General features: G+C 49.5%; 2 protein-coding genes across 24 annotated transcripts in view; both read right to left on the bottom strand.

Annotated features, from left to right (window-relative positions):
* Window positions 1-1,101: 1,101 nt before the first annotated feature.
* Window positions 1,102-8,463, bottom strand: LOC149914402 (annexin A4-like). 4 transcript variants are annotated; one of them, XM_090126663.1, is made up of 6 exons: window positions 7,495-8,463; window positions 6,989-7,064; window positions 6,470-6,642; window positions 5,203-6,253; window positions 4,195-4,914; window positions 1,102-3,179 (listed from the first exon to the last, which is right to left on the bottom strand). In XM_090126663.1, exons 1-4 carry the CDS (start codon window positions 7,576-7,578, stop codon window positions 6,113-6,115), a joined length of 474 nt encoding a protein of 157 aa, XP_089982789.1. In that variant the 5' UTR covers window positions 7,579-8,463; the 3' UTR covers window positions 1,102-3,179; window positions 4,195-4,914; window positions 5,203-6,112. The 4 variants fall into 4 exon arrangements, 1 of the variants encoding a protein (XP_089982789.1); XR_016460401.1 differs by having other exon boundaries at window positions 1,102-3,176; window positions 5,203-6,642; XR_016460402.1 differs by lacking the exon at window positions 6,470-6,642 and having other exon boundaries at window positions 5,203-5,318.
* Window positions 8,464-9,895: 1,432 nt separating this feature from the next.
* LOC116241261 (RANBP2-like and GRIP domain-containing protein 1) overlaps window positions 9,896-15,815 on the bottom strand; it is a 38,929-nt gene continuing 33,009 nt past the window's right edge. For 13 of the 20 annotated variants that reach the window (XM_090126760.1, XM_090126754.1, XM_090126752.1 and 10 more), the window contains 5 exons: window positions 14,029-15,199; window positions 12,657-12,858; window positions 11,467-11,550; window positions 10,939-11,136; window positions 9,896-10,486 (listed from right to left, as the gene is read on the bottom strand). The gene's annotated coding sequence lies outside the window, so the exon portion shown is untranslated. Of the gene's footprint in view, window positions 10,487-10,938; window positions 11,137-11,228; window positions 11,340-11,466; window positions 11,551-12,656; window positions 12,859-14,028; window positions 15,200-15,815 lie in introns of those variants that run through there. The other 7 variants (XM_090126756.1, XM_090126759.1, XM_090126766.1 and 4 more) reach the window with 6 other exon arrangements.

Genomic DNA, 15,815 nt, shown 5'->3' with positions numbered 1-15,815 from the left:
AGAAGGGAGAAGCGTTCATTTGTGTCCCCGTGCGAAGTTCCGGAGGAGAAACGAGGCTGTTCTCCCCCTGAAGCTGAAACGGAGTTTCGGAACTATCGCTCATGGGTTCCTTTTGCTAAACTCACACGTTGGTTCTTAAACTGATGTGCTAATCCCTGCTGCTGAACAGAGCACCCCACATCAATCCCTCCTCTTCCTTTGAGGATTATGGTGTTTGTATGGTTGGAAATATCCAGATAATTGCATAGAGAGAAGCTTGGAAGGAGAATTGAGGGGAGTATCTTGATGCCTGCCTGTTGCATCCCATCCTTGGAGCTCTGCCCTCCCCTGAGTCGCTCTCCCACCTCCCCAGGAGATCCCTGAGGGCTCTCCGTCCCCCCACTCACCCGGTCTTCTTCGCCCCCCACTGCCCTTCGAGCCCCACTCAGGCTTCAGGCCCCGTGCCACCCGTCCCCCACCCAGGGTATTTCACTGCCTTCCCCCCACCTCCACCACTGGTTGCCTACAACCCCTGGAGTCCCTCAGTCTGACCCCTGGGGTTCCACTCTCTCCCCTGTCCCCACCTCCAATTCCCCCATTCTCATCGATGGAGTCCTCATCCACCCCTTCCCAGTTGTTCTTCCACCAGTGTCTGCCCCTGTTCCCCATTCTGACCCCCAGGGTCCCATGCCTGGCCCCCTCCCATCCTGTTCCTTCCTCGGTCCCCCACTCTGATCCCTTGTGTCCCCTTTCCCGCCCCCCCGTACGTCTTCCCATTTTGTCCCGCAGATTCATACCCCCCCAGTCCCCTCTATCTGACCTCCAGAATTCCCTGTCCTCCCAAGTACCCCCACTCTAATTCCCCTATTCTGAACCGTAGTCTCCTACCATCCCCCAGTCCCCTCAGTTTGCCCCCCTCCTTCCTGACCCCATTTTCTGATCCATAGAGTCCCCTGTACCCCCCATGCCCTCCTTCCTGACCTCTGGAGTCCATTCCCCCATTTTGAGCCCCAATATTCCCTAACAGGACCCCCCTTATGTCCCATAGTAGCCCCCCACAACCACCAGCTCTCCCCTCCCTCCTTCCCCGAGGCCCCCTTTCCACTCATGGAAGCTTCATTCTCCTCCCCCCAGTCGTCCCCCCACAATCCCCACTCTCTGCCCCAGACCCCCTTTACAGAATCACAGAATCACAGAATGGCCAGGGTTGGAAGGGACTTCAAGGATCACGAATCTCCAACCCCCCTGCCACATGCAGGGCCACCAATCTCCCTGTTTAATGCTAGGCCAGGCTGCCCTGGGCCCCATCCAATCTGGCCTTGAACACCTCCAGGGATGGACGGGGCATCCACAACCTCTCTGGGCAGCTGTTCCAGCACCTCACCACTCTCTCCGTAAAGAATTTCCCCAACGTCCAACCTAAATCTCCCCTCCCTCAACTTCAAACTATTTCCCCTCATCCTGCAGTCATCAACCCTTTCAAAGACTTGATTCCCCTCCTGTTTGTAGGCTCCCTTTAGGTACTGAAAGGCTGCAATGAGGTCACTCCACAGCCTTCTTTTCTCTCCAGGTTGAACAAGCCCAACTCCCTCAGCCTATCTTCACAGGGGAGGTGCTCCAGCCCCTGATCATCTTCGTGGCTCTCCTCTGGACCCTCTCCAACAGCTCCCTGTCTTTTTTGTACTGGGGGCTCCACACTTGGACGCAGTATTCCAGATGGGGCCTCACAAGAGGGGAACAACCAAGAACAATCACCTCCCTGTCCCTACTGGCCACCCCTCTTTTGATGGAGCCCAGGATACCATTTGCCTTCCGAGCCACAAGAGCACACTGCTGGCTCATGTTAAGTTTTTCATCCATCAAGACCCCCAGGTCCTTCTCCACAGGGCTGCTCTCAAGGACCGCTCCTTCCAGTCTGTATGGATGCCTGGGATTCCTCCGGCCCAAGTGCAAAACTCTGCACTTTGCCGTGTTGAACCTCATCAGGTTCACCCGGGCCCACCTTTCTAGCCTCTCGAGGTCCCTCTGAATGGCATCCCTTCCTTCAACCGTGTCAACCGCACCACTCAGCTTGGTGTCGTCAGCAAACTTGCTGAGGGTGCTCTCAATTCCATCATCGATGTCATTGATAAAGATGTTAAAGAGCACCGGTGCCAAGACAGACCCCTGGGGGATGCCACTCATTACCAGTCTCACCTGGACTTGGAGCCATTGATGACCACCTTCTGTCTGTGGCCTTTGAACCAGTTTCTTATCCATCAAGTGGTCCACCCATCAAATCCACATCCCTCCAACTTGGAGATAAGGATGTGGTGGGGGACCATGTCAAAGGCCTTGCTCAAGTCCAGGTAAATGACATTGTTTGCCTTTCCCCTGTCCAACGATGCCGTCACTCCATCATAAAAGGCCACCAGATTGGTCAAGCATGACCTTCCTCTGGTGAAGCTGTGCTGGCTGTCACGGATCACACGCTCATTCCTCATTTGATCAAGCATGTCATCCAGGATGATCTGTTCCATGATCTTCCCAAGCACAAAGGTGAGAATCACTGGCCTGTAGTTCCCAGGGTCCTCCTATTTTTTTTATATTTTATTTTTTAAAATTATTTCTTTTACACCCTATAGAAGCTCTCCACAACTCCCCAGTTTTCCCCTTCCACCCCTCCCTCCATCACCAGATCCTCTTTCCACCCCACAGCAGTCCCACTCACTCACAGTCCCTTCCCCCCTTAGATTCCACACAACCCCCCTTTCCAGCCCAAAAAAGCCCCACTGACCCCTTTCTCGCCCCACCCACACCCTCCTTTATCCCCCCTTATCCCCCCTTGAAATCATGCAGAAGGATCTGCATGAGACATCCTAGAGAGGTTTGGGGGCTCCAGGGGGCTCTTCTGGACTCAACCAGAAGAGTCTGGAGATATCCCAGCGGGACCTTGGGGTGTCCAGGGAGTCCCCATGTTGGTCCTGTGGCACCATGGAAGGATCTGGAAGTTCCCACTATGGGCCCAAGAGCTCTGAGGAGTCCCTGGGCTGATCTGAAAATGTCCCAGCAGGGTCTGGTAGGGTCCAGGGAGTTCTCATGTGGGTCTGAGTGGTCCTGGAGTCATCCAGAAGGGTCTGGGGATATCCCAGAGGAGTCCTGGGGTGTCCAGTGGGTGCTCATGCGAATCTGGGGGGTCTGGCCATCCGTCTCATCATCTGCTGTAACATGACCACAGCACTTTCATCAGTGGTTTGGACTCACAGCGACAAGACGCACTTTGTCAACTGTGTCACCAAGGAATCATAAGAATTGGAATCGTTGGGACTGGTTAATATGGACTGCTGTTTGTACTCTACAGAACCCATCCTTGTTCAGTGTATTAATTTTAGTTTAGCTACTTTTAGGATTGTTTTTGAACCGTGCTTCTTTTTTTCTTAATAGAGAAGGGGGAGATGTGGGATAAAGTCATTATCTTGCTAATGAGTAAAGAAGCTTAGCAGTAACTTGTGCCAGACGTAAACACACACGAGGCTCCTGCTTCCTACATGTAAGTTGCTGTTGCACGGGTATAAAAGGTTGTAAGCATCTTCAGTAAAGGTCCTTCATCGTTCCTTCTGCACCAGCAAGGGAGTCTGAGCCTCTCTCTCCGCACCAGCAAGGGAGCTCGGAGCCCTCTTGCCAACAAAGAGGAGAGGAGAGGAGAGAAGAGAAGGAGAGGAGAGAAAAGATTGAGCAGAACAAAGGAAAAAGGGAAGAGAGGAGCTTGTAAGGGGGAGAAATGTGATGAACAAGAGGGGAGAAGAAAGAGGGCAGAACAGAAGAGAGGATACAGGTAAGAAGAGCAGATCTAAAAAGATCCTTTTTCGGAGCTGGACACCATCACTCTGATCAGAGTGCTGTTGGCTGTTCCCAGGCCCTAGAAAGGAAAGCAGCCCCATGCAGCTAATACAGAACTTGCTGGAGAATCACCGACAGACACAAAGGTCTCAGTGCCCAGTCTTGTGCAGGAGCTGCTCTTAATTACAGCAATTTTGCATTAATGGAGCGATCCATTAGCAGCAGCTTGCTCCTGAGTAAGACTACTACCCTGATGTGCAGAAAAGCCTGATGTTTCCTAGAAAAGCCAGTTTCCTGACTGGCTGCAGCTTCCATCTCACGATTGCCATGATGCTGCTGACTTGAGCATGAAAATGCAAGAAGGAAGCAAGCAATCTTACTCCATGATCTGTTTACCTTCATGGAATCACACAGTATTTCAGAAAAGCACGCAGGCTTATTTCACATGCACTTTACACTAAGGAGAGACAAGAACAAGAGAATTAAAGTCAGTAAAAGCAGGAGGTTTTCCACAATGCTGCAGCACTTTCTTGGTGCAGGTGTTTCTTCTGTCAAGATGCACCTCCAGGTTAACAAACAGCAGCTGCAGTGCAGGCATCCAGTCAGTGATGAGCTGTGAGCTGACATCTCTGTGCCTGGCGCACAGCAGTATTTGCATGAAGGTCTTCATGCCTCCTGGCAGCAAACCTCTGCTGCCAAAGCACCCCATGACCAAGCACACTGTACCATAAAGCACAAGATAGCTTTCTCGCCTGACTGGGTCTGTAAAGCATAGAATCATAGAATGGTTTGGGTTGGAGGGGACCCCTAACATCATCTAGTTCCAACCCCCTGCAATAGGCAGGGACACCTCCCTCTACACCAGAGTGCTCCAAGTCCCACCCAGCCTGGCTTTGTGCCCATAAACAAAGACAAACCATGTCTGCCTCCTGAAACTACGTTAACAGCCACTCGAGGGAAGACACAGCACCTTTCATCATTACATCACTTTGTAGACAACGTTTTAAAGCAGAGCACTCACCCACCACCAGCAACGCATCTTCCAGGTCTCCTGACACCGCAGATTTAATGCTGTCTGTTATGTCCTTGTCAGCAATGCCTCACTACCATCAAAAACTAAGGGGAAGAGTCCATGGCAGAAAGTCAGAGAGTTAACACGGAGTTTACTAGATCAATCTATGCCTGTGACAGGGGGCAGTAGGCCCCTGCCCCCCCACACCCCCCCGGCCCCACAAAATGCGAAGGAAGGAAGGGAGATTGAAAAAAACAGCGGCAAGGAGGAAAACTTATTTTACTAACTATGATATCGGAATGCAAGATAACACAATATAACACAATCTAATTGAAACTGAGACTAATAAATCAAATAAGATATGAGAGAGAGTTCCTGAGACCGAATCAAACCTGGAAAGCTTGGAACGGCTGGGAAAGCACCTCCAGCACCCACTGCCAGGCAATAAGAGCCCGCCCCACCCGGAAGGGTCAGATCCACGACTTCCGTAATGTATAGGGACAGGTACCTGGAATTGGAGCATTAACACTTTAATTCCAGTACACTACATGATGTTTCGATGCAGAATACTGAAAACCAAAAAACATAAAACCATGACAGATTCAAAAGACTGCTTTGCAACAACAAGCTCCTTATATGCTGCACGAACGTTCTATCATTCCTGCAGCACTCTCAGCTAAATCCGGACCGTCCCTCAGAAATATTTCATTTTCATTGCTAGCAGTCTTCTAATTGGCCTACCACAGCTATTACCATTTTCAAGACCTGCTACTTTGTGCTGCCAATCAAATTTCTTAGCTCCTCTCCCTCCTGCCCCAGTGGCAGTCACACTTCACTCTGCCAGGGACACAAGGACCCTTTGAAACATGGAAGATGTGTCAGATGCCATCCTCAAGGGAGCAGCCAGATTCTAGCAAGAACACACACACAGCATCCGTTAGGAGCAGGGCCACCACCTGGGTGCTGCCCACATTTTCTAGCCATAACGTAGCTAAGTACAGAACCATGCCCACGGCTCTCAGCATCACTGCAGCACTCCAGCCATCATCATTAGCAGGACAAGGCCTGGCCTTTCACACTACTTATGAAGCTTGTAGTTCTCATTAATGTGATGAATCTCTTCATTGGTGCGAGAAGCCAGAATTTCAATCAGGCAACCTTCATCTTTCCTGCTCCCTAGGGAATTGCCACAGCAAGATTTAAGATACCAGCAACTGCTTGTGACGTGCAACCAGGTTTCTTTAAGAGTTAGTAATAAATAAGAAAACATACATAACAAAGCAGTAAGTCCTTGGACAGAACTTAAGCAATACAGAAGGAAGATTTCCAAACCCTCACAGCACTCCTTAGTTTGTGCACATCATACATGGTGGTGGGAGTCATCCCAATGATCACCCTCTCAAAATTCCCACTCAGCTCCGTCTTCAAGTCATCAATCAAACCCTAGAAGGCCAAGAGAACAGAAGGAACTGAGCTGTTCACCACTTCTCTTCAGGCTCCAACCCTCCTTGCATCAACAACTGCTCTGAACTGAACAAGAACAAAACAACCCTGGTCAGGTAAAGTCTCTGCTGACCTTTCTCTTACGGAGATTAGGTCGTTTCTCACTTTTCACCCAAGTGACACAACCACGTTCACACATCTCTGAAGACCACCTACCCTGCCAATAGTGCTCAGAACTTGCTGACATTGGGAAACGTTTAGTTTGGTCAAGACACAGGATGCTGTGTGTGTGTTCTTGCTAGAATCTGGCTGCTCCCTTGAGGATGGCATCTGACACATCTTCCATGTTTCAAAGGGTTCTCGTGTCCCTGTTTGGTCTTCATCTGTGCCTGAAACCAACAAATGGAAGCCAGTCAGGCTGCTTGCACAAGAATCAGAAGAGACCTCTGCTCTTGTGCCACCTCCAGTCCCCTACACAGCCGGTTCTCAACAGCCCCAGGACTACAGCTATGCGCACAAAGCTGCCAGGACCCACACCACCAGAGCAGCTGCATTTTGGGACATGAAGGGCAGTTCTGTTTCCACCTTTCAACGATTTTTAGGACAGTTGTGCAGTGTGTTTAGGACAGTGGAGCAATGCAAGCAGCTATGCTTCCCTCTAACAAACCATCAGAGCAGCCATTCCCAGCACTGGGGAAAAAATAAAAGTTGACCTGTGGAGGGAGATCAACTTACCAAAGCCCTTCATGACCTTCCTGAGCGCCTGCGCTTCTTGCTCAGCGCTGAAAACTGAGGCCCGCTTGATTGTTGCCTAAGGTCACAAGGAAAGGATTTAGTAAAGGCAGACTTGCACACATAAGAGTTGAACTGAAAACAAACAAACAAAGAAACAAACAAACATAAAAGAGGTGAACACAGAGATAGTAAAACTCCACTCCAACATCACACGAGTGATGTTGTATCAGGCTTCTGTCTCACGCAGCAGTCTGCTCTAGTGGGACTTCCCAAGCATATCAGAAAGAAGCCACAGGGGCACAACTACATGGAGAACATATCTCCACATTGCTGCCCATGGAGTCTCTGGTTTCCAGTGAAATAAAAGCTGGGCCACCTGGCACCTGTGTTCAGGCCCACCAGGCCTTCTTCCTAGCAGTTCTCCATGTCAATCATAAAGCAGCGTGCTCCCATCATAGCCCTAGTCCTGACCTGTAGCAGTAAGGACCATTATTCTGCACCATTACCTTTGCTCTGCTCGGCACTGGTGAGGCTGCACCTGGAGAACAGTGTCCAGGTCTGGGCTCCCAGTACAAGAGACAGATGGACATGCTGGAAAGAGTCCAATGGAGGGCTACCAGGATGGTGAAAGGACTGGAACACCTCTTCTATGACAAGAGGCTGAGAGAGAGGGGGCTGCCCAGCCTGGAGAAGGGCAGCTCAGGGGGATCCCACCCACGGCCATCAATCCCTGCAGGGAGGGGCAGAGAGGACGGAGCCAGGCTGCATCCAGTGGAGCCCAGTGCCAGGACCAGAGGTTGCCACCAAACATCAGGAGCACTCCCGCACTGTAAGTGCTGCAGCACTGGCACAGGCACCCACAGAGGCCGGACACCCCTCACAGCGGGGGCAGTCAGCCGCGCCTGCCGCCGATCCACGCAGCCCGAGTACGCCCGGAACGGGCCGGGTCCGCCCAGCACCGACCGACTCGGTCGCTCCACGGCGGCGGCGGCGGCTCGGGTAGGACGGAAGGACGGCCCGGCCCCGGCGGGCACCGGCCCACACGGTCGCGCCGTGGCAGCGGCCGTACTGCGCACGGTCTGTCCGGCTCCGAGCGGCTCGGCCGCTCCGCAGCGGCGTGGAGAGCGAGCAGCTCTGAGCGAGCCTCCGCTGTCGCGTGGGAGAAGGCGAGGGAGAGCGAGCCGCGGCGAGAGCCGGCGCCTGCGGCGGAACCACCGGGCCAAGACGACTTCCTCCGCACGGGACTCTGAGCCGCGGAACGACTGGCAGCTTTGATCGAGCCTCTGCTGTCGCACCGTGCGGCGCCGTTACCTGCAGCACTCACGTTCCTCTGTTGCATGGAGTGCTGTGCTGGTCTGAGCAGAAGTAGGTGCTTTCTTCTGTCCCGCTTTCTTCGTCCTGCGGGAGCTGCCTGCTCATGCTGGGAGCGTGCTGCAAACAGACACGTGGAGTCTGCAGGACCCCGTGCACCTCGGTCTCCCCTTGTGCTCCCACAGATGTAATGACGGGCTCCGGTGCAGTGTGGAGAGACTCCTGAAGGGTGAAGAGAAGAATTTCTGCCATGAATAGGGATCAGCATTCGGCTCCCCATCACTCCGGGAGGCAAGCACGGGGAAAGACATTTGGCTAGCCTGCCACATCCAGGCTGGCCAGTGGTGATTTGATTGCACACCCTCAAAACCTCAACTTAGTGTGGGACAGTGCAATGACTCTGGTATTGCCCTCCAGTGCTGCAATGCAGCTTTAGAAGAACCTCGTGAGGAGGAAGTCATCTTGGCACGTCATAATGCTGAGACGGGCTCCTTGTTCCTCAGGAGATGACAGTACAGGAGCATGCACTCTTGCATGCAGCACTGTACCATGTGCAGTGGGATGCCAGAGGCTCGCAAGAGCTGATGGTAGTTCAGCGACTCAGTCTTGACATCGTCTGCCAGGAGAAGGCACAGCCTCACTGCCACAGCAAGCCACATTCCCATGCAACATGATCGTGACCAAATCCCATAGGAAAGGTCCTTCAGAGAAACAGCTCTTGGTCTGTGGTTCCTCTTGGAGGAACTCACGCTGTACCCCAAGCTTTGCAAACAATTCTCTGCTGCTCTCTGCCATTTCCAAAGAGCAGGGATAACACACCTGGCCGGACGTGTGGTGGGAAGGGGAAGGTGGCTGCTGCCTTCTCACCAGGGATGATGTCGTTGGGAGACTGGAGGTCCTGCAGCCACAGCACCCCGATGTCCAGCTGGAAGACAGGCCTTAGCACTGAAACTGCCTTCTTTGCTGTGGAATTGTTCTCGGACTTTCCTCCCGAACGGCTGCACGTGGGCCCCCCTGCTGGATCCAGACCCAGACCTAAGATGCAATGACCACTTAAAAATAGTGGAAGCTGGTTTTCTCTTTACAACCATCTCCTTTCCTCGGGGCTGAGCTCTGGGCCCGAGGCACGTTCTCCTGCTGCCCTCTCCTCCTCCCCACTCCCAGCTCTGCTCTTCACACCATCCCACCCACACCTCAACTCTTCGTGCCTAAACGGGAGGCTGATGTGCAGGCCATCGCTGCCTGCGTGCAGCTGGGTTTCCCAGGGCAAACAGCAACCCTCAGTACAGCCCAAGGCTGAAAAAGCCATCAGGAAAGAGAGGCGAGCTCAAGGGGCTGAGTGCAGGGACACCTTTCTTCCTCCTGGGCTGCTTCCCCTCCTTTGTGCTTTTGTTAGCAGTCCATGGAGAGCAAGGGGATGCTCACAGCCTATTGCTAGCAGTTACAGTTGGGCTGAAAAGCCACCCATTGGGAACACCAACAAGGAAATGAGGGAAAACCAGCAGAATTTCAGGGGAGAGCCGACCAGTTCATCGCCCCGCAATTGCCAGCCCAAGCAAGGGACCTTTTGACCAGCTACAGAAACAGGCAGCACCGTTTTTAAAAAGTTGATTTCGCTTTTATTCAATACAAAAGGATTTGGGTTGTATTTATCAACACAGCCCAAAATGAAACCCCAGTGTCCAGGATCTCTGCTTAGCAGTGAGTCATTCAGCCTCCCGTCAGACACAAGGAGAAGCCTGACCCTGTGGCTACGTCACCTTCTCTCTCTCCAGGCCCGGCTAGCTGTATTTCAATCTCATACTAGACCGGCTCTGGCCCTGAAGAGATGCATCCTGAAGGAAGACAGTGTCTCCATCTCTTGCCATAGATGAAGTCCTGCCTCTGGCAAGTCCTCTTTGCTTGGAACGCAGCACAAGCCCTTCCCTCCCAGTTGCCTTAGTTCCTCTGCACTGTCCGTGACAGGGAAAGCACGGCCATGCCAGAAAACCGGACGACTCAGTCAGCTGCCTTTGGTGCCACCTCTGAGGAACCATTCCAGATGACTCTAGTGTCCTGTGGGCCTTCTTGGTCAAGCCCTTATTGGTTCTTTTTGCTTTCCTTCTTGGCTTTCTTCCTCAGCTGAGCAGCACTTGCCTTGGGTTTCTTCACTGTCTCCCAAGTCTTAGTTCCAGGACTGTGTGAGTCCTACAAGAATCAATTCAGAAACGGTCAGGGAACCTTCACAGCTAACAACTGGCTGACAGCTCGCTTTGGGAGCTCAAGTCACCCTCCTGGGCAGCTTTGGCTGCCAGTACTAGAAACCACCTTTCCGACATTAGGGCACGCTAGAAACTCCACCTCTATCTTAATCCCAAAAGACCCACACAAACTAGAATCCAAAGCCATCTCCTGCAAGGCAGCGCCTGCACAGGGTTGGACACTCTGCCTGGCAGTGCACAGAGCACAGCAGTAAGATGAGTCTGCACCTCAAGGCTTCTTGCGTGCATCAGGTACAGCACACACACCGAAGGACAGACAGAACAAACTACGCCTCTTTCAGCAGTGCTGGGACACACTACCGTAGGCAACAGCTACAAATTGTTCCCTCCCTGCCTATTGTCTGTGCCTTTCTATCAGCCTCAGAGAGCATGACTTACTGGCTTATGGCACATGGAAACTGGCACGATTACAACTGACGCACTCTCTGTGAGCTGCAAAGTGGCTCCGCAGAAGAGATCGTGGTGCAGCACATTCTCCGCCAGTGTGGGCTCAGGGATCTCAGCTGGGGAGAAATGCCCTTCAGGAGCCACAGAGCAGACAGCCTGCTGCTCTCCTGCTCTCAAGGAGGCTGCTTTCTACAAGAGGGGAAAAAGAGTCATCATTCTCTCATGCACATTGGTGTTACAGACTGACTTAGCTGTTCTGAAGATATCCTTGGCCTACTGACCCAATAACAAAGAAGGGCATGAAACGCAGTTGCATCATCTTTTACCACCTGCCGAGGAAAAGATTCCTCCAACTTGAGCATTGCTCCACTTGCAGGTGAGGGGAGCAGGAGCTGAAGAGGATAGGTGGACATGAAATAAGGGAAAAGCTTAACAGCAAGCAGATCTGTTGCAGACAGTGCCACAAGCTGTGTTTGAACAGCACTGCCTTAGCGCACGCTTACAGTAAGGCACACCTACCTGGCAAGGGTCACACAGGCACCTATTGCTCCCCTGAGTCCCAACTCCATTTCTCAGCCACTCACGCTCTCCTTCCTCAATGTTCTGCAACAGAAGAAAAGTCACAAGACAGAAATTCAATTCATCGCAGACGTCATCAAACCTCCCGTCTCAGTGCACTCGCACTCATTTCTCTGCATGGTAAATCAGGGGAGTGCTTACTGAGTGAGCGGCATTTACTGCCAATTGCTAGCAGCAATCTATGCCTAACTCTAAACTACTAACAGTAACCTATGCCTAACACTAAAACTAAACTTAACACTAAAACTACGCTAACACTAACATCAACAACAAAACCCAGAAGGGGGACCTAACTCCTAAAAGGGGAAGATGGAACTGGAGGCCTGCAGAACCGCGGAGGAGCAACAAGGTGGAGGAGGAGCAGATGTTAAACAATGCCACCCAGCTAATGCTGGGGGTGGGGCCGCGCGGCGGGTAAGGAGCCCAGCGCCCGGACCAGCGATGGCGGAGCTGTGACCGCGCCGATGCGGGGCCTGGCACGGTGGTGTGGTGCCAGGCCAGCTGTGCCGCAGGCGGATCCACTTCCATGGCCTCCTCTGGAGGTGGATCCACCTCCATGGGCTCCTCTGCAGGTGGATCCACCTCCATGGGCTCCCCATGATCAGTCACAGCGGAGGTCCGGGCGCAATGGAACCGGGCTCTCTTCCTCCTCTCCCTCCTCCACTTGATGGTCACGGCGGGCCCCCTCCTCCTCTTTGGTTCTGGGGCCCCCAGCTCCCTCTTCCCATTTAAAACCACGCTATCCTCTTCTCTCGCTCTCTTCATGCTGGACATGGCTGCCACCTGCCCAGCACTCTTATCTATTATACCACTCGCATTAAGAAGCTTTTGCTTTCCCTTTCTTACTCAGAGTACAGAAACATTTCTATTTTTTTAAGAAAAAGTTAAGAATCTAAATAATATCTCTGAGACAAGAGACCAATCATCTGACAAATTCCACATGGGTATGAAGTATCTCGCTGCGCCCACATTGCTCTCAGGAGGTGCAATGTATGAACTATGAAATTTAAAGCCATATAGCAGATTATGGGAATTTTTGTTATGCAGCAAAAGACAGATGTTATGTGTATTTTGGTATGCTTAAAATAAGAAAACAGAAAAGGCAGCAGAAAAATTCACTAAACTCATACCCAGGTGGAAGAGGACCTTGACTGACTGTAGTTAGTGCCTGAGTTGCAGGAGTTACTGGCTGGACTTGTCTTGATACTGGAGGTGTGGTGAGTGCAGCAGTTGCAGGAGCTGTAGTTGCTTCTGTTCCCCCCTCAGGGCTTGGTTCTGAAGATGTATTTGCAGCTGCACCTGCCAGTGAACCTGCACTGGCCCCATCATTCTCTGTGGATGTGGATGGAGAACCATTTACACTTCCTACGACGCCAGACATGTCATTGCATTTCTCTCTGTATTGGTAATCTATTTCAGAATTTGTAAGTCACAAAAGTAGATGTGCAAAAGGTGGTGGTTTGAAGTAGTATGCACATATAGCCACATTTTCTATTTCACACACACACACAGACACACACAAAAGGCAACTTTAGCTGCACTCTGTAAAAATGCTTCAATCCAAGAACTATCAGCTATTCAGCTGCACAGCTTTGATATGACAAAGAAAAGTTATTCACTAAAGCAACTTGTCTGCATTTTCTAAACATTAGATGATTATAAAGAAAAAGCTACTTGCTTGCGTTGATGGATTTCCCATTTAATATTTGCAACAATTTAAGAGGCAGCGTGCATAACATTTTCAAGAAGAGAAAAATTAAGGCTGTGGAAGGGAGAATACATGCATTCTTTAAACGCTTTCAGATTTTTTTTCCCATGCAGGCCATTTGGTAGGCAGTGTTAAGAACTATACACAAGTCTTATTACTAAACTACACTGCCTTTATCTTTTAAAATAATTACTGCAGCCCAGTTTTCCGTCCAGCCTCAGTATTTATCAATTGTGACAATAAGATCACCAAAACACATGGTAGTGTATGCATGTGGAGGAGTTAACCTGAAAACACCTACCACTGTCTTAAAGCTTTGTAGTTTCTAAATTATAAGATGTACTAAAAAACATATTTATTTTCACGCAATCAGTGTTTGAAGTGCTGCTGTTTCAAATAATTTAACCAGGACTGTAGAAACAAATCACTAGTCTTTCAAGCTCCAGTATTATCTACTTGAGGCAGTTCTGTAAGTCCTTCAGCAGATTTGTTCACGGGTCTCATTAAAGTTAACTGAATGCAACAGTAGCACTCACTCATGTTCTTTTGGCACCAGCTCCAACATATTTAGCAGTATCGCTGCAATCATCACTTACCTGTCGTGGAAACAGAAATTACTTATAAGAGGAACAACGATGCTGAATGCAAGCTGTTAAAATAGAAGTTATATATCCAAGAATTTACCCTGAAAAAAACTGTAGTTAAAAACACGCATTGGAAAACGTTACGTTCATTTTAAGACTGTACAGAGAATCCACAGCTTTGAAGTGGATGTCTGGCCCTAGAATATGCACCAGCTACTGATGTGGGTCTGCGGGGTGTGGGTGGAGGTGGTCAAAAAGGCCTGGGAGGTCGAGAAGGTTTGCAGCTTCCATTGGTGAGTAGTGGGGAATCACTGCCATTAACAGTCTTGTTTTTATTTGAAGCGGCATCTTCAGAGCTTTCAAGGCCATCTGAGTGATTCCTTTGTAGGAAAAGACAGAAAGGAGAACTATACTAAGAGTGTATGGATGACAACAAGTTTTATAAAAGAAAGGAGAATGTAATAATTATGGCTAGATAACTCAATCTTCAGTCTGTGCAAACAGTTTTAAGTTAAAACCCTATGTTTCCAACCACTCCGCTATGGAAAGCATTTTAGGCTCAAACAGGAGGCAGCTGATGATATTAATGAGAGCACAGCAATCCCTAAGTATTTGGAAAAGGAAAAAAAAGGCAGAGCTAGATTCATCTAATGTTGTCCCCAGAAATCTCAGTCATTATCCACAACAAGGTAAAATCTAGGTCAGGTGGTACTAGTGAAGATAAGTAGGACTGCTAGCTTATCAAGAAACGATTATGTCCATTTGGAAAGTTCCATGTTTGTTTCTGTTAATCATGAAACTTTGCTTTGTGGTAGAAACTCCACTCTCCATTAATAAAAAGGTGAAAAGCAGGCAGGAGACCCAAAGAACCTGAACCCAGGGAGAAGCAGATATGCTGAATTCAAACCTAACCTGTCAGGAGAACTGGAATCTAAAGAAGAGATGAAACTCTGGGGAGCATAACACAGGACCTATTATGGCAAAAGAATATTACTTAGGCTGCAATCTGAGCTCTGCCTGGGTTCCTCAAAACTAGAGGAGAATGGTCTTCTGCAGATACTCCTTACTCTTCATCCCAATTAATATCTTGCACAACTGCAAAATGCCAATATGTTCCTTCTGCAAATGTTACAATTTCTGTGAAATGTTTTTGGACGACTCATGATGAAAGCAATTCCTACTCCCTCATCCCTCAAACCTTTCCCACAAAAAAGCCTTCACAGAATATATCATAAGAGGAAAATTCTACTCATTCAATTTATCTCATGCCTGCCACGTGTGTAGTGGTTTCCTATTTGTTTCTTTTTGTTCTGAGCAAATCCTCTATGTAAGATGATGTTGAAGTTCACACCTTAAAGCAGAGCTTATATACTGCTGCTCGCTGGGGATATTACAAGACAAGAAGGGGATATTTTGAGACAAAGCACCTCATCGCTCATGTTTTTCTTCTGTAATCACTCATAGGCTCCTGTCCTTGCTTTAAAACATTCTGCTACTGCTATATCATAATTCCTCATTTACAACAGTACAACACATTACACTGTTCATAATGCTGCCTTGTTACAAATGCCTAGACATAACAGCTCTATCAGGGCAGTTCACATGGAAACTAGTATCAAAACTATGCATTTTTAAAAACTCAAGTTTACCACAAAAGCATCCAAAACTGTTCTTTGGTTAAAAACAAGCAACACCATAAATGGCTGGATAGAATATCAGCAGTCTACAAAGCCAAAATGTGAATAATAAATGTGTGCAATGGTACGGTGAAGTACCTGACGTTCACATTTGTCGTCACGATGTTCTGCTAAACTTAATTATCTCTGGGAAAAAAACACAACAAGTGGAGCTTCTACTAAACTGAATCTTTTGGGAAAAGTAATATATATATATATTACCTTTTGGAAATGTAATATATATCTATTTTAAATATTTCCATCAATATTTTCCTTTCAAATACGGAATCTGAACAATTGCCACATTTTGCCACATTTTGC

This window comes from Phasianus colchicus, chromosome 29 (genome assembly GCF_987193195.1).
Source record: "Phasianus colchicus chromosome 29, bPhaCol1.hap1.1, whole genome shotgun sequence".
Taxonomy (NCBI): domain Eukaryota; kingdom Metazoa; phylum Chordata; class Aves; order Galliformes; family Phasianidae; genus Phasianus; species Phasianus colchicus.
Note: the sequence above shows the minus strand (reverse complement) of the source record. Positions and strands in the feature narration are given on the sequence as shown.

Excerpts from the sequence above, each read along its gene's own strand:
- LOC149914402 (XM_090126663.1), bottom strand. The coding sequence starts at position 7,578 with ATGTCCATCTGTCTCTTGTACTGGGAGCCCAGACCTGGACACTGTTCT. Across the intron at positions 7,065-7,494 it reads CAGTGCCGAGCAGAGCAAAG|GCAACAATCAAGCGGGCCTC; the intron begins GTAATGGTGCAG and ends TTGTGACCTTAG. Across the intron at positions 6,254-6,469 it reads TTCTGAGCACTATTGGCAGG|GGTTTGATTGATGACTTGAA; the intron begins GTAGGTGGTCTT and ends TTGGCCTTCTAG.